At 41.7% G+C, this 23182-nt stretch overlaps 2 protein-coding genes and 1 non-coding gene across 4 annotated transcripts in view; all 3 read left to right on the forward strand.

Annotated features, from left to right (window-relative positions):
• Window positions 1-23182, forward strand: part of USP34 (ubiquitin specific peptidase 34) — a 283644-nt gene that overhangs the window by 41930 nt on the left and 218532 nt on the right. For both annotated transcript variants that reach the window (XM_031008389.3, XM_063695856.1), the window contains exon 2: window positions 10817-10904. In XM_031008389.3, coding sequence (XP_030864249.2) covers window positions 10817-10904 — 88 coding nt within the window. The remainder of the gene's footprint in view (window positions 1-10816; window positions 10905-23182) is intronic.
• Window positions 14270-14404, forward strand: LOC115933627 (small nucleolar RNA SNORA70). The gene has a single exon (XR_004069494.1). It is a non-coding gene; the product is annotated as a small nucleolar RNA SNORA70 (small nucleolar RNA).
• LOC134756791 (large ribosomal subunit protein uL16-like) lies at window positions 14449-14841 on the forward strand. Its single transcript, XM_063695865.1, has one exon. The coding sequence runs from the start codon at window positions 14526-14528 to the stop codon at window positions 14763-14765; it is 240 nt and encodes a 79-aa protein (XP_063551935.1). The 5' UTR covers window positions 14449-14525; the 3' UTR covers window positions 14766-14841.

Genomic DNA, 23182 nt, shown 5'->3' on the forward strand with positions numbered 1-23182 from the left:
TCAGGTATTCCACCCGCTTGGCCTCCCAGAGTGCTGGGATTACAGGCGTGAGCCACCACGAGCGTCCAGCCTCTGCTAGCTAAAATGTCGAATTATTAACTATAGTAATCCTAAAGCCAGGATCAGTGACTCATGTCTGTAATCCCAGTGCTTTGGGTGGCTGAGGCAGAAGGATCACTTGAGGCCGGGAGTTAGTGACCAGTGTGGGCAACACAGCAAGACTCCATCTCTACAAAAAGTTTAATTGATAATTAGTTGAGTGTGGTGAAATGCACCTGTAGTCTCAGCTACTTGGGAGGCTGAGGCAAGTGGATTGTTTGACCCCAGGAGGTCCAGGCTGCAGTAAGCTGTGATTGTGCCACTGCATTCCAGCCTGAGTGACAGAGCTAAATCTCTTCTCTAAACAAACAAAAACCTGATAAAGCTCCAAAGAACAACAAAAACAAAAAAATAGTCATCCTGCGGTACTATAAAACACTAGAATGTATTCCTCCTGGCTAGGTATAATTCTCTGTTCATTAACCAATCTCTCCCTACATTCCTCTTCTCTAACCTTTCCAGTGTCTAGTTGTGTAAATTTCTTTTGTTTTCTTTTCATTTCGTTTCGTTTCATTTCTTTTCTATTTTTCTTTTTTTAAAGAGTAAGGGTCTTGTTGCCCAGGCTTCAGTGCAGGGGTGCACGATCATAGCTCACTATGAGCCTCAAACTCCCAGGCTCAAGTGATCCTCTCTTCTCAGCCTCCCAAGTAGCTGAGATTACAGGCTTGCACTACCATGCCCAGTTAATTATTTTATTTTTTGTAGCGAAGGGGTTGCCCAGGGTGGTCTTGAACTCCTGGCCTCAAGAGATCTCTTGCCTCGGTCTCCCAAGAGTAATTTCTTAATACGAAATAGCATTCAATTTCCCTTATATTCTCAGTTTTAAAAAATTCTAACTTTACCTTCACAATTTGAATCAGGATTCACATGAGACCTATTAGAATTGCTGATTTTAAAAATTAACTAAATTGTTATATAATTTACATACAATAAGGTTAGTCTATTGTAAGGGTATGTGTTTATTCATTTTGACAAATGTATACACTCATATAAGAACCACCACAATTGAACATTTCCATCACCCAGTTATTCCTCATTCCTGTTTGTAATCAGCCCCACCACCAACTCTGCATTGTCGTAACTGCTGATGTGCTTTGTCATCTAAGCTTTATTTTTAAATGTATTTTATTATTTTTTTTTTTTTAAGACAGTCTTGCTCTGCCACCCAGGCTGGAGTGCAATGGCACGATCCTGGCTCATTGCAACCTCTGCCTCCTGGGTTCAAGTGATTCTCCTGCCTCAGCCTACCGAGTAGCTGGGATTACGGGCATGTGCCAGCATGCCTGGCTAATTTTTGTGTTTTTTTTTGTTTTCTTTTTTTTTTTTTTTTTTTTTTTTTTTTGAGACGAAGACTCGCTCTGTCGCCCAGGCGGGAGTGCAGTGGCACGATCTTGGCTCACTGCAAGTTCCGCCTCTCGGGTTCACGCCATTCTCCTGCCTCAGCCTCTCGAGTAGCTGGGACTACAGGTGCCCACCACCACACGCGGCTAATTTTTAGTATTTTTAGTAGAGACGGGGGGTTTCACCGTGTTAGCCAGGATGGTCTCGATCTCCTGACCTCGTGATCCACCCGCCTCGGCCTCCCAAAGTGCTGGGATTACAGGTGTGAGCCACCGCGCCCAGCCTAATTTTTGTATTTTCACAAATACAAAATTTTAGTGGAGACAGGGTGTCACCATGTTGGCCAGGCTGGTCTCGAACTCCTGACCTCAGGTGATCTGCCCGCCTCGGCCTCCCAAAGTGCTGGGATTACAGGCAGGAGCCACTGTGTCCAGCTAGAAATAAACTTTATGTACTACTTACACCTGGTTGGTATTCTTCTTACTTAGCATACGGTTAGAAGTCATCCATGTTGCTTGTTGGTGCATCAGTAGTCGGTTTCTTTTTATTGCTGAATAGAATTCCGTATGTTGGCATATATATGATAACTTTTTTTTTTTTTTGAGGTAGTCTCGCTCTGTTACCTATCATGTGGTGCCATTATAGCTCACTGCAGCCTCGACTGCCTGTGCTTAAGCAACTCATTCACCTCAGCCTCCTGGGTAGCTAGGACTACAGGTGCGTGCTACCACACCCAGCTAATTTTATTTTATTTTATCTTATTTTATTTTTTGAGACGGAGTCTCCCTCTGTTGCCCAGGCTGGAGTGCAGTGGTGCAATCTTGGCTCACTGCAAGGTCTGCCTCCTGGGTTCACGCCATTCTCCTGCCTCAGCCTCCCAAGTAGCTGGGACTACAGGCGCCCACCACCATGCCTGGCTTAATTTTTGTATTTTTAGTAGAGACGGGGTTTCACCTTATTAGCCAGGATGGTCTCGATCTCCTGACCTCGTGATCCGCCTGCCTCGGCCTCCCAAAGTGCTGGGATTACAGGCGTGAGCCACTGTGCCTGGCCAAACCTAGCTAATTTTAAAATTTGTTTTGTAGAGATAGTGTCTTGTACTGTTGCCCAGGCTGGTCTAGAACTCCTAGCCTTAAGCAATCCTCCCGCCTTGTCTTCCCAAAGCGCATCCTTTTTATTTATTTTTTTTATTTTTAAACTCAATCCACTCTAATGGAAATTTGGTTTGTTTCTAGTGTGAGTAAAGTTATTATTTTGTTTTGCTATTTGTGTTTTGTTTGTTGGCTACCTGTCTGGACTAATTCTGTGAATTCTGGGTGCCCTGTAGTTTGTAGCCATTGATATCTCTGTTGGTTATTGTTACTGTTTCAATACATAATTCTTTTCTCTCTTTATTTTCAAGCCTCACTTCCTGGGAGTTACCTCTGAATCGGCATAGCTAATTTTTTTCCTAAGTCTGTTTTAATTTCTAGGTTCCCCTCTATCTTCCTTTTTATTTGTTGCAGAAACTGCTCATACCATGGCTTGCTTACTGCATACGATTTCCCATCTGGATTTTGCAGATTTTGTCCTTGTGCTATTATTATGCTTTGTTTTTTGTATTTCCATACTTTTATTGTTAGATCTAGAGGCTTGATCAGATTCAGGTTAAATTTCTTGGCAAGACTGTTTTATAGGTTGTGTTGTGTTCTTCCATGGGGTTGGTTGGAGTGCCACTTAATGTCATAGTTAGCAAGCAGCCATTGCCTAAGGCTTTTATTACATTAACAGTTACAAAACTAATCCTGTCACTTTTTTCTTTGATTAGGTGGACTATCTGTATCAGGAGAAACTTGCTTTTATTACCTGTTTCATTACTTTTATTTGCTATTTCTACGTGAAAGTCAGGATGAATGGCTGATTTCTCCCTTTGTTAACCAGTTTTCAATGACTGATTTAACATTTGCAAATGTGATCACTTTTTTTTTTTTTTGGAGAATCATTAGGAACTCATACTCAAAAATAACATTTTTGCCTTTGTTTAAGATTTGGAAGTCTTTTTTTTTTTTTGTGACGGAGTTTTGCTCTTGTTGCTCAGGCTGGAGGGCAGTGGCGCAATCTTGGTTCACTGCAACCCCTGCCTCCCAGGTTCAAGCGATTCTCCCGCCTCAGCCTCCCAAGTAGCTGGGACTACAGGCACACGCCACCATGCCGGGCTAGTTTTTTTGTGTTTTTAGTAGAGACGGGGTTTCACCATGTTGGCCAGGCTGGTCTCAAACTCCTGACTTCAGGTGATCTGCCTGCCTCAGCCTTCCAAAATGCTGGGATTACAGGTGTGAGCCACTGTGCCTGGCCACCAAAAACTCTTTAGATTTGCCCTTTTGAGGCTATTTTCTAGGTCCCGTAGGCATGCTTCATTTTTAGAAATTCCTTTTTCTTTTTTCTCCTGACTTGTGTGTTTTCAAATAGTCTGTGTTTGAACTCACTAATTCTTACTTCTCTGTCATCAATTCTGCTGCAAAAGACTAATACATTCTTTAGTATGCCAATTGCGTTTTTCAGCTCCAGAATTTCTGCTGGAGTCTTCTTACATGTTTTAACCTTGTTAAAGTTATCTGATAGAATTCTGTATTCCTTCTGTGTTATCTTGAATTTCTTTGAGTTTCCTCAACACGGCTATTTTGAATTCCTTATCTGAAAGGTCACATATCTCTGTTTCTGCAGGATTGGTCCCTGATGCCTTATTTAGTTCATTTGGTGAGGTCATGTTTTCCTGGATGGCGTTGATGCTAGTAGATGTTCTTGAGTGGCATTGAAGAGTTAGGTATTTATTGTAGTCTTCACTGTCTGGCCTTATTTGAAGCTGTCCTTCTTGGGAAGGCTTTCTAGATATTTGAAAGAACTTGGGGCCGGGCGCGGTGGCTCACGCCTGTAATCCCAGCACTTTGGGAGGCCAAGGCGGGCGGATCACGAGGTCAGGAGATCGAGACTATCCTGGCTAACATGGTGGAACCCCGTCTCTACTAAAAATACAAAAAAATTAGCCGGGCGTGGTGGCGGGCACCTGTAGTCCCAGCTACTCCAGAGGCTGAGGCAGGAGAATGGTGTGAACCCGGGAGGCGGAGCTTGCAGTAAGCCGAGATCGTGCCAGTGCACTCCAGCCTGGGCAACTCCATCTCAAAAAGAAGAAAACTTGGGTATTGTGATCTAAGCTGTATCTGCTTTAGGGGTACCCCAAGCCCAGTAATTCTGTGGTTCTTGCAGACTCATACAGGTACCACCTTGATGGATTTGGACAAGATCTGGGTAATTTGTGGATTACCAGGTGGAGACTCTTGTTCTCTTTCCTTACTTTCTCCCAAACACACGGTCTCGCTGTCCTGAGCCACCTAAAGCTGGGGTTGGAGTGAGTGACACAAGCACCCCTGTGGCCACCATGACTGTGCCGGGTCAGTCTTGAAATTAGGACTATGCTGGGTCTCACCCAAGGCCTGCTGTAACTGCACTCTGGCTACCTCCCATGTTTGCTGAAGGCCCTGGTGCTGTGCAATCAGCAGTTGGCATAGCCAGCCAGACCTGCATCCTTCCTTCAGGGCAGGAAGATCTCTAGACCCCAGGTGGGTCCAGAAGTGTTGTCTGGGAGTTAAGGGACTAGAGCAATACTTTTGTATTGTGGCTGAGCTGGTATTCAAACCACAGGACTGGTACTTCTCACTCTTTTTCCCATTTCCACCTCACCTGGTAGCCACCGCCACCCCCAGGCCACAAGGGGTACTGCCAGACTCACCGATGTTTCTCTAAGGCCCAGTGTCTCTGAAGTCAGCTTGTCATGAACGCTGTTACCTGGGACTCACCCTTCAGGGCAGTGGGCTCCCCTGTGGCCCAGGGCAGGTCCAGAAATGCCATTTAAGAGTCAGGTCTTAGAATTAGGGACATCCAAGAATCAACTGGTGCTCTACCCTGCTGTGTTTGTGCTAGTACCTAAGCTGTAAGACAAAGTTCTCTTTACTCTTTCCCTCAGCTTTTCTCAAGTAGGAGTTTTGCCCCATAGCCACCACAGCTGGTAATGTGCTGAATCTCACTGAAGCCAGCAAGTCTCAGAGGCTCAACTGAGGCCCTCAGTGTAGTACTTGGATATCGCTACTGGTTATTCAGGGCCCAAGGGCTCCTCAGTTAGGTGATGAATGCTGTCAGCTCCTGTCTTCTGGCCCAGGGTGTGTGTAGAAATATCTGGGAGTTAGGGCCCTGAACAGGGGACCTCATGACTCTGAGCGGTGCCCTGTCTTGCTGTGGCTGAGCTGGTATCCAAGATGCAAGAGAGTCCCCCCCCACTCTTCCTTCTCTCCTCAAACAGAAGGAAGGCATCTTTCTTGGAGCCCTGAGCTATGCAGCCTGTCTAGGGGAAGGGGTGATGCCAGCACTCTATTGGCTGCCCTGCCTGGTGTCTCAGTATGTCTCATTCCCTGCTTCCTCTCCCCCTTCCCACCACCTCTACTGTCTTGGTGCCCAGTTCATTCATTACTAAGAATCGGTTAAGAGTTGTAGTCCTTACGGCTTAGACTGCCAAAAAGTTTACTTGGAAACATGGAGTGCTGTAGCCCTCCATGGTGAGGCTGGTGGGAACTCAAGTTGGGACTCCTGGGATCGGCAGTTGCCCTCCGCTTTAGGGCTGGTTTAAATGCTCCCTCCCTGGGTGGGTGTCACCTGGGTTTGATCTGGTTTTCTTTTCTGCTCTCACAGGACAGCACTGAGTTCAGTGGCTTGCAATTGCTGTGTTCTCCCTCCCTCAGCAGCACCGAGAGGCTCTAGGCACCAGGCCTTCTGCTGCTGGGTGGGGGAACAGGAAGTGTGAGTAGTTGCTAATTGAGGACTGTTGTTTCTCCCTTCAGTGATACGCAGTTAAAACCAGGTACTATGAGTACTCACCTGATTTTTGTTTTTTATGAAGGTGTTTCAGTTAAAACCAGGTACTAGGAGTACTCACCTGATTTTTGTTTTTTATGAAGGTGTTTTTTCTATGTAGATCTTAATTTGGTATCCTTGTTGGCGGGGGCATGGGCATGATCAGTGGAGCCTTCTGTGCTTGCTCTGCCTCCCACCTGTTTTCAGTCTAAAAAATCAGTGGCAGCTGGGCGCAGTGGGCCACACCTGTAATCCCAGGAGGCCAAAGCGGGTGGATCATGAGGTCAGGAGTTTGAGACCAGCCTGGCCAACGTGGTGAAACCCTGTCTGTACTAAAAATACAAAAATTAGCCGGGCGTGGTGGTACATGCCTGTAATCCCAGCTACTCAGCAGGAGAATCACTTGAACCTGGGAGGCGGAGGTTGCGGTGAGCCGAGATTGCACCATTGCACTCTACCCTGGCGGACAGAGTGAGACTCCCTCTCAAAAAAAATTCAGTGGCTTCCATTAAACTACAGTTTGGATTTCCCTAACTCCTTTAAAAAATAATTGCAAAAATGTTTAATTGTGGTAAAAAAAATATAGAACATAAAATTTACTGTTGGTCTTTTTTTCTTAAATAGAGAGGGAGTCTCGCCATGTTGCCCGGGCTGGTGTTGAACTCTTGGGCTCAAGCGATCCTCTTGCCTTGGCCTCGCAAAGTGTTGGGATTACAGACATGAGCGAAAAATTTCTTTTCTTGATCATTTTTATGTATATAGTTGAGTAGTGTTAGAAATGTTAACATTCTCATGCAACAAATCTCTAGAGCTTTTTCATGTGACAAAACTGAAACCCATTTCTGGGCAACCACCCTTCTCCTTTGTTTCTGTGAATTTGGCTACTTTAAATACCTCATACCAGTTGAATTGTACAAGTACAGTCATGCACTGAGTAACGATGTTTTGGTCAATGATGGACCTAGTGTAGGACAGTGGTCCTAAGGTTATAATTTTTACTGTACCTTTTCTATACTTAAATATGTTTAGATACGCAAATACTTACATTGTGTTATGGTTGCCTAGAGTATTCAGTACAGTTACATGCCATACAGGTTTGTAGCCTAGGAGCAATGGGATATTTATACACCGTATAGTAGAGGTCCAAGAGAGCAAAGATCTCTTGGAGATGATGCTTTCAATTCATTTCAGTATATATGCTCACGAGTGGGATTGCTGGATCATATGGTAATTGTGTTTCTCATTTTTCAAGGAACTGTCATACTGTTTTCCACAGCAGCTGTAACATTTTATATTCCCAGCAAGAGTATACAATGGTTCCAGTTCCACATAACTCGTGAACATTTATTTTATTTATTTTGTTGTTTGTTTTTTAAGAGACAGGATCTTGCCCTGTCACTCATGCTGGAGTGCAGTGGCATGATCATATCTCACTATAGCGTTGAACTTCTGGACTCAAGCCATTCTCCCACCTTATCCTTAGTGTCCTGAGTAGCTAGAACTATAGGCGTGTGCCACCGTGCCTGGCTAATTTTTAAAAATATACATATTTTTAGAGATGGTACCTTGCTGTGTTGCCCAGGCTGGTCTTGAATTCCCGGCCTCAAGCAGTCTTCCTGCCTCAACCTACCAAAGCATTAGGATCGGAGGTGTGAGCTGTTGGGCCTCACTGGGGATTTTGATAGTGGTTGCTTTTAATTCATAAATCAATTTGGGTGGTGTCGATATTTAACAATATAATGTCTTCCAACCCGTGAATGTGGGATTTCTCCCCATTTATTTACATCTTCTTTAATTCCCTTTAGCAACATTTTGTAGTTTTCATTGTTAACAAGTCTTTTCCTCCTTGTTTCATTTTTCTTTTTGATGCTGATGCAAATGGAATTTTTTTTATATTTCCTTTTAAAATTGTTCGTTGTTAGTGTATTAGAAATGCATCTGACCTGTAATCCCAGCACTTTGGGAGGCTGAGGCGGGCAGATCACTTATGATCAGGAGTTCGAGAGCAGCCTGGTCATCATGGTGAAACTCCGTCTCTACAAAATACAAAAACTAGCCAGGTGTGCTGGTGGGCACCTGTAATCCCAGCTACTCAGGAGGCTGAGGCAGGAGAATCGCTTGAACCTGGGAGGCAGAGGTTGCAGTGAGCCAAGATTGTGCCACTGCACTCCAGCCTGGGCAAAAGAGTGAGACTGTCTCAAAAAACCAAAAATTTCAAAAGACAAAAGTGTATCTGATTATTGTGTTTTGAATTTGTATCCTGTAACTTTGTTGAATTCACTTATTTTTTTGTTTGTTTGTTTGTTTCTGAGAGGGGGTCTCACTCTGTTACCCAGGTTGGAATGCTGAAATGCAAACTGCAGTTTAATGGGAGCTACTGATTTTTTTCGGCTCACTTCAGCCTTAACCTTCCAGGTTCGAGTGATCCTTCCACCTCAGCCTCCTCAGTAGCTGGGACCAGAGGTGTGCACCACCGTGCCTGGCTAATTGTTTATATTTTTCGTAGAGATGGGGTTTCACTATGCTGCTCAGGCTGGTCTTGACCTCCTAAGCTCAAGTGATCTGCCCGCCTTGGCCTTCCAAAGTGCTGGGATTACCGGCTGTTAGTTCTAACAGTTCTTGTGTAATCCTTAGGGTTTTCTGTTGGTTCATGTTATCTGTGGACAGAGGTGACTTGACTTCTTTCCATTTTTTTCCTCATTGAATTGCTCTGACTAGAATTTCTAATACTGTGTTGAATAGAAATTGTGAAAGTGGCCACCTTATCTTGGTCCTAATCTTAGAGGAAAAGCTTTTGGGCTTTCACCTTTTGAGTATGATGATAGCTGTGTGTTTGGAGAACTCTACTCTGATGAATGTCCTTCACTTGCCTTTCTGGTTCTGGGTTGGATGGAATAAGTTGGAAAGTTTTTGTTGGTTAGCAGCTAGGCTGTCAGGTGGGCCTCTGGTGAGGATGGTTTTCTGGCCACACAAACTTTTTTTCAGAATGTGTGCCATGTGTGTTTTTTGTTAGAGTAGGATATGATGGTTGTAGCCACTCTTCCCTCTGTTTTTAGGCACTGTTATGGCTGGGGAAGGAAAACTGGCATGGCGTACTGTGATCCCTTCTTCACCTTGTTGAAATCATACAATGCAAGAGGTTGTTTTTAGTGGTTGCTTCATCTTAGGCCCCAACTATATCTTATTCTGTCCTAGTTGCTAAGCTTTGTTGCCCAGGTCTTCTCCCTGATGGTCAGTAGTGTCTTCGGCTTCCAGGGCCTCAGATGTGATCTAGGTCCCAAAAGCCTGGTCTTGGGTGTAGGTGTTACTACCTTGTGACTGTTTTACATGTATTTTGGCCTTACGCCTTTTCCTTTTCTCCTTGGCCAAGGTAATTTTTTTTTAAACCCCTTCTTGGTTAATCAGTATTACCAGAGAGGAATCTTCCAACCTCCTAGTTCAGCTTACCAGCATTTCTGGAGCTGAGTTGAGGAAGTGTGCTGTAAGTCTCAACATTGTGTATATAGTCTGATTAAGTAGAAGGTGTATATGTGTGTGTGTGTGTGTGTGTGTGTTTTAAATGTAAACTAACCTCATATATATTTGGTACAGGAAAGTTATTGGTATAGTAGGACATATTACTGCTTCATAGGGGATTTCCCCTCCTCACGTTAATGTGATACAGTGATCCAGGCAAGATTTCTTGGGATTAAAGAGAAGACACTAGCAATATATAAAGAAACAGTAAGAATGCTGATAAGCCTCAAAAATGCTTTCTTGTACATACATAATAATTGGTTTAGTGGCTTCAAAGACCCTTATGTTTTCTACTTTGTAAAGCTGTGTGGACCAGCCAAAGAAGGTAAAAGGCATTAAAATGATGGAATTATAAGAATGGTTATGTTCAATTTTTATTATTTTGGGAAATGGTCTTTTAATGAGAACTGAATGTTCTCAAGCTTCCTCATATCAAAAGAGGAACGCCGTGTGAAGGAAGCTATGACTTCAAGGAAGGTATGCTCTCTGGCTACTGCTGATACCTCTGAGAGGAGTACCATGAGACTGGTTCTTGGAATACTAAGCTGGAGGCTGGAATCAGTGCTGCTGCTTTCAGATATAGCAAGCTGACAAGTCCTTGGTCTCTCCTCCTGCCTTCTTCTTCTAGTACCCTATAGGCACTGGAGAACAAGATCTTAACAGGAAGACAGCTGGAAATGAAAAATGTAGATTGCATGGTCCCAGCCTCAGCATCACAACGGAAGGCTGGTTTTGGAGATGAGAGATAATCCCAGAATAAGTGGCAAAGTCTCACTGCCCCACCTACCCCTTACATCTGTCAAAAATCTGTTCTTAAGCCCATATGAGTTATTAATTAAAAGTAGACTTATTTTCTTTGGAAGCAAAAGAATGATTATCTGAAATGTTTGCATTTGTAACTCTTGGCTTTATTTTGAACTGTTGGCTTTAATACTGGTTTAGCATCATTCATAATTTTAAAATTTCTTTTTTATTTCAGTATCAGATGTAGAAGGTGGTGATGGACTGCAGCTCAGAAAGGAACATACTCTCAAAATATTTACTTATATCAATTCCTGGACACAGAGGTATGCATCTTTAGGTATTTCGAAGACTAATTTTTGTGAGTTGCGTTATAAGTTGCGATTTTTATTGTCACATTTTCTTTTTAGGGTGTTGGGTTAGATACCATTAGTTACTAAATGACAGTTTGTCAATATTTATTAAATCTTTACTCATGAGGTCGATCATGATTCTGTTTTTAAAACATGGGCATAGATATCAGTTTCTTTCTTTGACCCCTCCTTATTTAGGGATATGAGAGTCACAGAAATTCTGAAAAGTAACTATTTTGAGAGATTAAATAATTTTTATGGTATAGCTAAAGGCTTGTAACAGTCTTAATCCTTAAAAAAGAAAAGTCATTGTGGTAGGGGATACTTTTAAGCCACTTAATATCTGTTCCGTTTCTATAATTATGTGTATTAGACCAATTTCTAAACAATACATATATTGAGACTATAGGAAATAAAATTTTAGGAAAACAAATGTTAATATAATCAAAGTTTATAAAAAGGATTCCTGTTCCTCAATGTGATTTTAACTAGTCTTTGCTAATAGTTTTTTTCCCTTGAATAAACCAATGAAAATAAAAATTACTTAAACTTAGTCCTTCTAAAAAATTTTATGGGTAAGAATGTTTGAAGCATTGTGTGCAGTAGGCAATGAACATGTTAAATGCAGTGATACATGAATGAATGTTCTGAGGTGTACAGTCTAGCTGAACATAGAGTTTAGCTGAGTAGTTTAACTTCAAATAACATTTGCTCTGTGGTAATATCCTTTTTTCCTCTCTCAGTAGAGTTGGCAGATATACTTGTTGCAAAAGACTTTGTAGATTTTATTTATGTAAACATTCTGTACCATCATCACTGACATTTCTTTTCTGAGTCTCACTGAATTTCAGTAAGTTTAGGAGTGGTTGCTATTGCATTATGGATGGACTAGATGAATATTGCATAATACTAATATGTTTATGATTGAAGATGAACTTTAATAGTCCACAATGATTTGCTGAGAAATGTTGTGTCTGAGTCATAATTCTTGAGTTTTAATTATTGTAACTACAGCTAGGTGGCAACATGTTATACTAGGAAAAAAATCTACACTTCTGATTTCAGGATCTATAAGTTTGCCACTGAATAAAATGAAATCCAGAGAAACAAAATCATTTTCCTAAAATCTCATCACTAGTTATTGGTAGAGATGGGGTGGGAGTTATATGTTCCCATTCCTAATACACTTGTTTTCTAGCTTATTTTTAATCCCTGTATTATGAATTTTTAACCAAGAGTCTGTGGATGGGAATGAAATTATAGAGGAGATTTTCATATGTGCAGTTTTAGGCAGTAATTCTTAGGTCTCATCAGAATATCAAAGTGTTTGCCTCCAAACCACTGAGAGCCTGTGGTTTATCTCATGTTGCTCTAGAATGTAGTGGTTAAGAAGAGTGTGGCCTGGCCGGGTGTGGTGGCTCATGCCTCTCACTTTTGAGAGGCTGAGGCGGAGGATCATTTGAGCCTAGGAGTTCGAGACCACCCTGGGTTACAGGGCGAGACTCCATCTCTATTTAAAAAAAAAAAAGTGGCCTTGGATCTAGATAGACATGGATTCTAGTCCTGCTTCATCACCTGTGAACGAGTGATTATGACAAATGAGTTAACTTCTGTAAACTCTCACTTCCTCATTGGTGGAAATAGAATAATAATAAAGCTACTACTGTCTTAATGAGATTGTAAGAAAACAAAGTGCTTTGCACTGTATTTGCTAAAAGGACTTAATAAACACATATTTTAATTAAAATTGTTAAAATTTGTTTTGGAAAATGAAATATAAATTAAAAGATGTAAGCTAAAGTATGAAAGCTAAGCTGGAGAACATTGAATAATTTGTAATTTTGTTCACCTGTCAGTAAGTATGAACAGTTGTTAGCTCGTAGTAATAAAAGTGGAATGTTATACTCTTAATTGTGCATACTCTTAATTGTGCTGATAGAAGGGAGAACAGGTAAAAATAGTTAGATCACAGTGCCTTGTAGTGAAAATTTGTCTATTTCTATCTTCCTCTCTTCCTCCCCTAAATTATTTTCTTGAGCTTCAGAAAATATTGTGGCCTAGATTAAGATTGTCGTTCTAATTAGCGGATAAACAGGTACTAATAAAGCATGGATAATCTGCAAAACGCGTTCTTAACTTGGGGCCTGTGGACCAAGTGAGTCCATAAGTGAACCTTAGCGTGGAGATAAACTCATGATATTTCATACAACATGTTATTTATAAGTTTCCTAGAGGGAAAAAGCTTTCGTAAGATTATTAGTGGTCATAAATTGTTTTTGTAGTGTATTATCTACAGTATAGGTAATGGAGAATGTTTACTTCAAAAATAGTATGGTAGGCCAAGCGTGGTTGCTCATGCATATAATCCCAGCACTTTGAGAGGCCAACGTGGGTGGATCACCTGAGGTCAGGAGTTCGAGACCAGCCTGACCAACATGGTGAAACCCCATGTCTACTAAAAATACAAAAATTAGCCAGGCGTGGTAGTGTGTACCAGTAATCCCAGCTACTCGGGAGGCTGAGGCATCAGAATTGTTTGAACCTGGGAGGCGGAGGTTGCAGTGAGCTGAGATTTGTGCCACTGCATTCCAGCCTGGAATAGAGTGAGACTCCATCTCAAAAAAAAAAAAAAAAGTATGTTAAGAATTTAATATTTATAAGCATTATAAAGATTTTAGGCCCAGGGTAATGGCTCATGCCTGTAATCCCAGCACTTTGGGAGGCCCAGGGAGGTGGATCACTTGAGTTCAGGAGTTTGAGACCAGCCTGGTCAACACGGTGAAACCCTGTCTCTACTAAAAATACAAAAATTAGCCAGGCGTGGGGTGCTTATGTGTAACCCCAGCTACTCGGGAGCCTGAGGAAGGAGAATCATTTGAACCCAGGAGGCAGAGGTTGCAGTGAGCTGAGATCACGCCACTGTACTCCAGCCTGGGGATAGAGCAAGACTTTGTCTAAAAAAAAAAAAAAGAAAACAAAGAAACAAAAAAAGATTTTAGTATTTTATATATATATTTTTTCTTATTTAAATGATACAGTCATTGTAGGGGAAAAAAAACAACTTTGAGAAACTACAGAGAATTGAAGTTGAAAACAAAAACATGCCACCATTCAGAGCAACAGCTTACAACTTTTTGTATATGTCCATGGTGTGAGACTGCGAACAGTACAGTTTTAAATTTTACAAAAATTATATTTATACTTTATGGTCTGATTTCTCAGGTACAGTTAACTATGGTCAGTCTCTGTGTGATCAAGTATTATCTGTGTCATCATTTTTAAGTGCTGTTTAACAGTCACATAGCTGTCACAACTTTGGCTATAAGATTACGGAGGTCCTGCAGCCAATTAAGCTGATTGAATTCCTTTCCTTATGGGGGTCCAGTGTGCAATGGCTGTAAACAGCAGCTTCCTTGGTAGTGTGTGCGGCCTGTTTGTTGTATAGGTTGCTCTAAGGGACCTTGGAGACAGGCCTTTCAGATGTATGTTCATGTTTCTGACCTTGCACTACCCCAGTGTAGGCTCCAAACAGGCATGTGACGTGCCTTTGGAAAGCCCCAGGGCACTGTGGCCAGGGTTCACGTCGGCCAAGTTATGTCCATCCATACCAAGCTGCAGAACAAGGAGCATGTGATTGAGGCCCTGCTCAGGGCCAAGTTCAAGTTTCCCGGCTGCCAGAAGATCCACATCTCGAAGAAGTGGGGCTTCACCAAGTTCAATGCCGATGAATTTGAAGATACGGTGGCTGAGAAGCGGCTCATCCCAGATGGCTGTGGGGTCAAGTACGTTGCCATTCATGGCCCTCTGGACAAGTGGCTGGCCCTGCACTCATGAGGGCTTCCACTGTGCTGCCCCCTCTTAATACCAATACATTCTACTTCCTGTCCCCCGCCCCCCCCCCCAAAAAAAAGATTAGGGAGGTTAATAACACATGTTTGTTTACCAGATTATCATCATTTTATTAATTTAATGATTGGGAATAGAATAGGAGGAAAACTAACTCAGAAAATGGGAAGAGAAAGGGATAGGAGAATAAATTCCAGACTAAACTAGGGAAAGGGAATATACGGATCTGCAAAGGAATATCATGTATGACAAGCACCGATACCACAGAGCATAATTCTTCATGTTGTTAAGTGTTGATTTTTTTTCTTTTTCTTTGCTTGCTTTAAGCTTATTGCAAAACTGAGTTAGGTTTGTATCTTGGAAATTCCACGTTCCTTAGCAGGTATTTAAAGCTCTTTGCTGTCTCCTACCTATCAACTTTTTAACTTTATTTCAGGAATTTCTTCTATATAAGAACTCTGGACGCCAGCCAGGGTGAGGTTCTCTGTCAGGTTTCCAGGCTAAAAGTAGTATCTTTTATATTTGTCATTTGTGGTTAATGTTTGAAGCTTTTACTTTTATTTTTTCATTGTTTTAATAAATTTTATTTTTTAGAATAGTTTTAGAAGCCGTTGCTTTTAAATAGGTTAAATGTATGTGGTTCACTCTTTAAGGCTCTGCCTTTTATTTTGGCATCAAGAAATTTGTTGGACCAATGGACTGTTGATATTGACTAGTGTTTAAAGTAGTCAAAGTAGTTTAAAGTAATTTCATAAATTAGCTCATACATAAAACAATTTTTGGTGAGGTTGAATACTGTGGAGTAATAGTCCTTTCATGCTTTCAGCAGAACTGGGCTAGGGAAATGATATTAGACCTACTGGAATATTTGTTGCTAGATGGAATTCTAAAACCTAACCTGGAAAGAATTTTATTTTGACATGTAGATTCCTCATGAATGTTTACTTAGTATTACTTTTAAAATTAAAGCTACATACTTTATGTGAGGCATTTAGAAATTTTTATCATTGCATTTTAAAAACATAAGTGCATTTTATTTAGGTGGGCAGCATATAATTCTACTTAGATAATTTTGTCAGGCTGGAAATAACAGGGTAAAACTGAGAAGAAAATAAGAGAAGCTCAGATGGTGGGAGGATATGTATGATATTGGTGTACCACCATAAGTAATACAGACTTTAAAAAAATTAATTGGCAGGGAAATGCCTATAATAAAAAAAGTCCCTGTGTCCCCTGTCTCCTCACCCTCCTTTCTGTTTTCAGCTTTTTGAGATGTTGGTTTTGATATTAACCTCTATACAGTATTCTGAAACACTCTTATATTGCTGTTGCTTCATCTATCAATTTTAGGTGTAACCTATGAACTTCCAGTTATGATATATAAGGATTTCATTCTTTTACCCTCCCCAGTTCTCTCAGTATAGTTATATCAATTCTTAGGGTAGTTCTAAAAATAAAAATGTTGCTCAGCAATGAGCCAAAAAAGTTCCCTAGTTCATTTTATATCTTGCATGTTCTCTCTTTCTTGGTGTACTGTCTTTTCATTCAGTTAATTTTCTATGTGTGGATCACTTAATTCTTCTCAAACGCTTATAAACTATGCATCATTAGGTGATCTATTATCCCCCCACCCCTGGTCATAACCCTAGAGTATTGATTACTTTCTAGAGTTACTACCTTCTCTTTAGATCTCATCCTTATAATTCATTTTGCTTGTCTCTGAGGCAGGAGAACCTTAGGGTCTGGAGGCAGGGAACCTAAGGCCAATTCACGTTGACTTCCTAGAATTAAAAGGAAAACCCTAAGATTCCACGCCCTGAGTAACAAAAGGACCGGAGGCTACCCCGCTTTGCAAACTCCCCATACTTTTTTGTGTGGCAGGTGAAAAATTGAAATTACCTCTGATTGGTCCCCTCCTGCAACTAATCACGCTGTTGGCAGGCCAAGTCTTCATCTGCATAGGAGTATAACTTTGTAACTTCAGCCTCTGACTGGTCCCACTTTCCATAACCAATCAGATGTTTGCATAGGGTGTAACTTTGTAACTTCAGACTGATCATGGGCCACTACTTCATTTAGGTAGGGTGTATACCAAGTAACCAATAGGAAACCTCTAGAGGGTATTTAAACCCCAGAAAATTCTGTAACTGGGTCCTTGACTCCCTTGCTCTGACTGTTCCCACCCTGTGGAATATACTTTCATTTACAATAAATCTCTGCTTTTGTTGTTTTATTCTTTCCTCGCTTTGTTTGTGCTTTTGTCCTATTCTTTGTTCAAAGCGCCAAGAACCTGGGCACCTCCACTGGTAGCATCTCCTATCTTGGATCTCCAAGTTTCCTGGATTCCATTTTGTCATCTTTTTAGCTCACTTCCTTGTTGTAGAGGACATCTTTTCTGAGAGAGGATACAAGGGGAGATAAATGTGTATTAGACCTTCCAGGCCTGAAATGTCTATCCTACCCTTATACTTATTGATAGATCTTATTGGATACAGAATTGGAAAATTGCTTGCAGAATTTCAGAAGTATTGATCAGTTGTATTCTAGGTTCCAATATTGCTTTGGAGAAGCAGTAGCCCTTTTTATTTTTGTGCTTTTCCTTCATACTCTTTTTTTTAAAAAAATTATTTATTTATTTATTTTGTAGAGATGGAGTCTCCCTCTGTAGCCCAGGCTGGAGTGCAGTGGCATGATCTCGGCATCCTCTGCCTCCTCGGTCCAAGCAATTCTCCTGCCTCAGCCTCCCGAGTAGCTGGGACTACAGGTGCACGCTGCCCGGCTAATTTCTTTTGTATTTTAGTAGAGACGGGGTTTCCCCATGTTGCCCAGGCTGGTCTCGAGCTCCTGAGCTCAGGCAATCCACCTGCCTTGGCCTCCCAAAGTGCTAGGATTACAGGCGTGAGCCACTCACTCGGCCTCTTTTGTTTTTTTATTTTTTATTTTTTTAATTTTTTTGAGACTGAGTCTCACTGTATCGCCAGGATGGAGTGCAATGGTGCGATCTTGGCTCACTGCAGCCTCCACCTTCCAGGTTCAGGCAATTCTCCTGCCTCAGCCTCCTGAGTCTCTAGTAGAGACGGGGTTTCCCCATGTTGCCCAGGCTGGTCTCGAGCTCCTGAGCTCAGGCAATCCACCCGCCTTGGCCTCCCAAAGTGCTAGGATTATAGGCGTGAGCCACTCACTCGGCCTCTTTTGTTTTTTTATTTTTTTATTTTAATTTTTTTGAGACTGAGTCTCACTGTATTGCCAGGATGGAGTGCAATGGCGCGATCTTGGCTCACTGCAGCCTCCGCCTTCCAGGTTCAGGCAATTCTCCTGCCTCAGCCTCCTGAGTATCTGGAGCTACAGGCACACGCCACCACACCCAGCTAATTTTTGTACTTTTAGTAGAGTCAGGGTCTCACCGTGTTGGCCAGGATGGTCTCGATCTCCTGACCTCCTGATCTGCCCGCCTCAGCCTCCCAAAGTCCTGGGATTACAGGCATGAGCCACCGCGCCCGGCCTCCTTGATACTCTTAATCACTCTCCCTGAAAGCTTTTAGAATCTTTATCCCTCCTCAGCTTCAGAAATTCTCTGTCTGTTTTGGTGGGCCTTTTGGTTGTGAAAATTTTATTTCATAATTTCCTTATCTCCATATTTATTGCTCTCACTTCTTGGAACTATGTTAGTCAGATATTGTACCCTTCTTAATTACTTCCTTTTCATATTCTCTCCTCTTTTTTTTTTTTTTTTTTTTGAGATGGGATTGCTGTGTTGCTAAGGTTGGAGTGCAGTGGCGTTATGATGGCTCACTGCGGCCTCGACTTCCTGGGCTCAAGTGATTCTCCCACCTCTGCCTCCCAAGTAGCTGGGACCACGGGCATGTGCCACTATGCTCAGCTACTATATTTTTTTATTGTAGAGAGGAGGTCTTGCGATGTTGCCCAGGTTGGTCTTGAACTCCTGGGTTCAAGCAGTCATCCCACCTTAGCCTACTAAAGTGCTGGGATTACAGGTGTGAGCCACTGCACCAGGCCTTTTCTCTCCATTATTAATATTTTTTTCTATTTTGTGGGAGATTTCATTTTTCCCTTTTGTGGACCTTTTGTTGAATTTTACAAATTGCTATAATTTTAATTGGTTTGTAAACTGTAAATGATATATATACAAAAGGTATATGATATGTATTTGTATACATTACAGTGCTTGAGTTTTGTTATTGTTATTTTGGCTCCCTGGCCAAAAAATGCCCTGTTGTGTAATCTGAATTTATATTTTCATAACATTTCATTCTTATTTCAGTAACCTAATATTTTATATCTCTCAGGATATAAATTACAGCTAAAATCTTTTTTTCTTTTGTATTTTGTCTATTTCCTCTAAATTTCTTTTTTCTTTTCTGTTTCTTTCTTTTCTTCCTTTTTTTTTTTTTTTTTTTTTTCTTTTTTTGAGATGGAGTTTCGCTCTTGTTGCCCAGGCTGGAGTGCAATGGCATGATCTCGGCTCACTGCAGCCTCTGCCTCCTGGGTTCAAGTGGTTCTCCTGCTTCAGCCTCCCAAGTATCTGGGATTATAGGCATGTGCCACCAGGCCCAACTGATTTTGTATTTTTAGTGGAGACGGGGTTTCTCCATGTTGGTCAGGCTGATCTCAAACTTCTGACCTCAGGTGATCCACCCGCCTCAGCCTCCCAAAGTGCTGGGATTTACAGGCGTGAGCCACCACGCCCGCCCTTACTGTTTGTTTTTATCTGCCTTCAGTGATCCAAAGGCAGTTAAAATTTTTCTCGCATATCTTATTATTGTTATCCTTTCATGGTAATGAGAGGGGTACTAAAAAGTGAATTTGAAGGCCTCTGTGGTCAGGGCATCTCAGATGTTGGCCACTACTGTATGATGGTTAAATGGTGAGTAGGCTTTCTTGTTGGGGCTAAACGGGCTTTTTCTATTCCAAACCCCACCACAAATACACTAAACTAAGAACACTCTAGAAGGACAGAAATCATGGGACAAAAGATGACAGCTATCAGCATAGTTTGGATGACAGAAAAGGGACAAATAGTAACTCGGAGTGAAAGAAATAAACTTGGTTGGTAAGAGCTATAAAAAGACATTTAAAAGAAGTATATTTCAATCTTTCGCTTTGAGATATGTTAGTCTGGTGGTTGGGTTACCAGATAGGAAGGGTACTTGAGGAGGTTTACCATTTAAGTCATATATTTCACTTACCTTGCTTTCAGTTTTTTTTCTTTTTTTTTTTTTTTTTTTTGGAGACAGTATGTTGATCTGTCACCTGGGCTGGAGTACAGTGGCATAGTCTAGCTCACTGCAACCTTGACCTCCTAGAGTCAAGCAATCCTCTTATCTCTGCCTCCTGTGTAGCTGGGATTACGGGCGTATGGCACCTTGCCTGCCTAACTTTGTTTTTTTTTGAGACGAGGTCTCACTATGTTGCCTAGACCAGTCTTGAATTCCTGGGCTTAAGCGATCCTCCTGCCTCTGCCTCCCAAAGTGCTGGGATTACAGGCATGAGTTGCTTTCATTTTCTTGATCACACTTGCCTTCTTTGGTATCTGGTGTTCCTGAGTTTATCTTGTTCATTATGTATAGAAAAAACTTGTTTTCATGGGTGATGTAGGAATAATACTTTGTTTTTTTTAGGATGGGAACCTGCAGGTTTTAATTGTACCTTTCATTTAGTCGTCTTATTTTCTGCCTCAGGCTTCATCCCTGCCTTTAGAGATATCTTATGTTCTTAAGTCCTGAGCCTTTCCAGTGTTCTGTGGGGTTGATTTTTCTTTTTCTTTGTAAATCCGTTTCATAGCTAGTTGGAAGTTTCTTTCTTTCACTCTGAATTACTTACTAGTTTTCCCTTTTCTGTCACTCAAAATATGTTGATAGCTGTCATCTTCTGTTTCATTATTTCTGTTTTTCTAGAGTGTTCTTTAGTATATTTGTAGTAGGATTTGGAATAGAGAACAAGTAAGTTTATGCATAAAATCAAGCTGGTTTTGGTGAAGCTTGTAGCTAAAAAAAATTCAAGCTGGTTTTGACTGAAAGTGATATTTTTATTTAAAACACCTTTTCCGCCTTGCATTATGGATGCAATGTACAGCAAGGGTCCCCAGCCCCTGGGCCACAGACTGGTACCCAATTAGGAACCAGGCCACACAGCAGGAGCTGAAGGGCAGATGAGTGAGTGAAGCTTCATCTGTATTTACAGCCATTCCCCATTTGCTCACGTTACCACCTGAACTCCACCTCCTGTCAGATCAGTGGCAGCATCAGATTCTCACAGGCATGAATCATGTTGTGAACTGTGCATGTGAGGGATCTAGGTTGCACACTTCTCATGAGAATATAATGCTTGATGATCTATCGCTGTCTCCTGTCACCCCCAGATGGTACCGTCTAGTTGTAGGAAAACAAGCTCAGGGCTCCCACTAGTTCTACATTATGGTGAGTTGTAGAATTATTTCATTATATATTACAGTGTGATACTATAATGTGCACAATAGATGTAATGTGTTTGAATCATCCCAAAGTCCTCTGGGTCCTTGGAGAAATTGTCTTCCACAAAACAGGTCCCTGTTGCCAAAAAGGTTGGGAACCATTGATATACAGAGGGAAACGCCGTATTGAGAATTCATATACCTAGACTTCTCAGAATTGAATGTAATAGAATAAAAAGTATTATTTCTGTAATATACAATTATTTAAAAAATACATATATTTGTGTACGTGTGTGTTCCCCCGTTAGACTCACAGCCCTTTTTGAACTTGTGTATTTTGGGTCTGGAGGGACCCAGACCCAGTTTCTTCTGTTACTTTGTTCACATAATTTTTGTCTTTGAAGATCATCAGTTTCTTAGGTCCATTACCAAGCAGTTTAATGCTCATTTTCTAACACTTATTTTATTTATTTATTTACTTTTTGAGATGGAGTCTTGATCTGTCACCCAAGCTGGAGTGCAGTGGCGCAATCTTGGCTCACTGCAACCTCCACTTCCTGGGTTCAAACAATTCTCCTGTCTCTGCCTCCTGAGTAGCTGGAATTACAGGCACCCGCCACCATGGCTGGCTAATTTTTGTATTTTTAGTAGAGATGGGGTTTCACGATGTTGGCCAGGCTGGTCTCGAACTCCTGACCTCAAGTGATCCACCTGCCTTGGCTTCCCAAAGTGCTGGGGTTACAGACATGAGCCACCGTGTCCGGCCCTAACACTTATTTTAAAAGTAAGTTTGGCTGAATCTTTGGCTTTCTTCATCCAAATCTGACTTCAAGATCGTTTTCTGGGTTTTCAGATTCCATTTTTAGTAAATGATCTGCCTGCCTCAGCCTCCCAAACTGCTGGGATTACAGGCGTGAGCCACCACACCCTGCCTGACCTCTTACTTTGAACCTGATTTTTCTAAGTTTTTTATGTTTTTTGAGACAGTCTCCCTCTATCACCCAGGCTAGAGTGCAGTGGTGCAATCTTGGCTCACTGCACCTTCCACCTCCCGAGTTCAAGCAATTCTTGTGCCTCAGCCTCCTGAGTAGGTGGGATTACAGATGTGTGCCACCATGCCCAGCTAATTTTTGTATTTTTAATAGAGACGAGGTTTTGCTGTATTGGTCAGGCTGGTCTTGAACTCCTGGCCTCTAGTCATCTGCCCACTTCGGCCTCCCAAAGTGCTGGGATTACAGGCTGAGACAGCGCATCCCCCAACACTCAAGTTTATGACCTCACTTTGTTTTTGTTTGTTTTTTGAGAGGGAGTGTCTCACTCTTGCCCAGGCTGGAGTGCTGGGGCGTGATCTCGGCTCACTGCAACCTCCGCCTCCCAAGTTCAAGTGACTCTCCTGCCTCAGCCTCCTCGGTATCTGGGATTACAGGTAGACCACCAAGCCCGTCTAATTTTTTATTTTTAGTAGAGAAGAGGTTTCACCATGTTGGCCAGGCTGGTGTCAAACCCCTGACCTTAAGTGATCTGCTTGCCTCAGCCTCCCAAAGTGCTGTGATGACAGGTGTGAGCCACCACACCCAGCCTGACCTCTTACTTTTAACCTGATTTTTCCTAAACATCAAAGGAAAAAGCTGTTAATCAGAAGAATTGTAGGAGAAATGTGTTTATTTTTCTTATTGTGGGAGTTGTGATACTATAGAATTGTAAAGCTGGAGGAGGCCTTGGAGGTAAAAATTAAAACCCTTTCATTTTGCCACAGATAAAAAAGATGTGATGCATTATTTATATATATTTATAATTATATATTTCTGTGTGACAAAAATACTCCAAAAGTAGTACTGTATCTTAAAACAGCAGTAAACATTTATTATCCTCAAAGTTTCAATGGGACAGGAATTTGGGAGTCCTTTAGCTGTTTGGTTCTGGGTTGGGTTTCCCATAATGTTTTAGTCAAGGTGTTGGCCAGGTGATAGTCATG

This window comes from Gorilla gorilla, chromosome 12, assembly GCF_029281585.2.
Source record: "Gorilla gorilla gorilla isolate KB3781 chromosome 12, NHGRI_mGorGor1-v2.1_pri, whole genome shotgun sequence".
In the NCBI taxonomy this organism is placed as follows: Eukaryota; Metazoa; Chordata; class Mammalia; order Primates; family Hominidae; genus Gorilla; species Gorilla gorilla.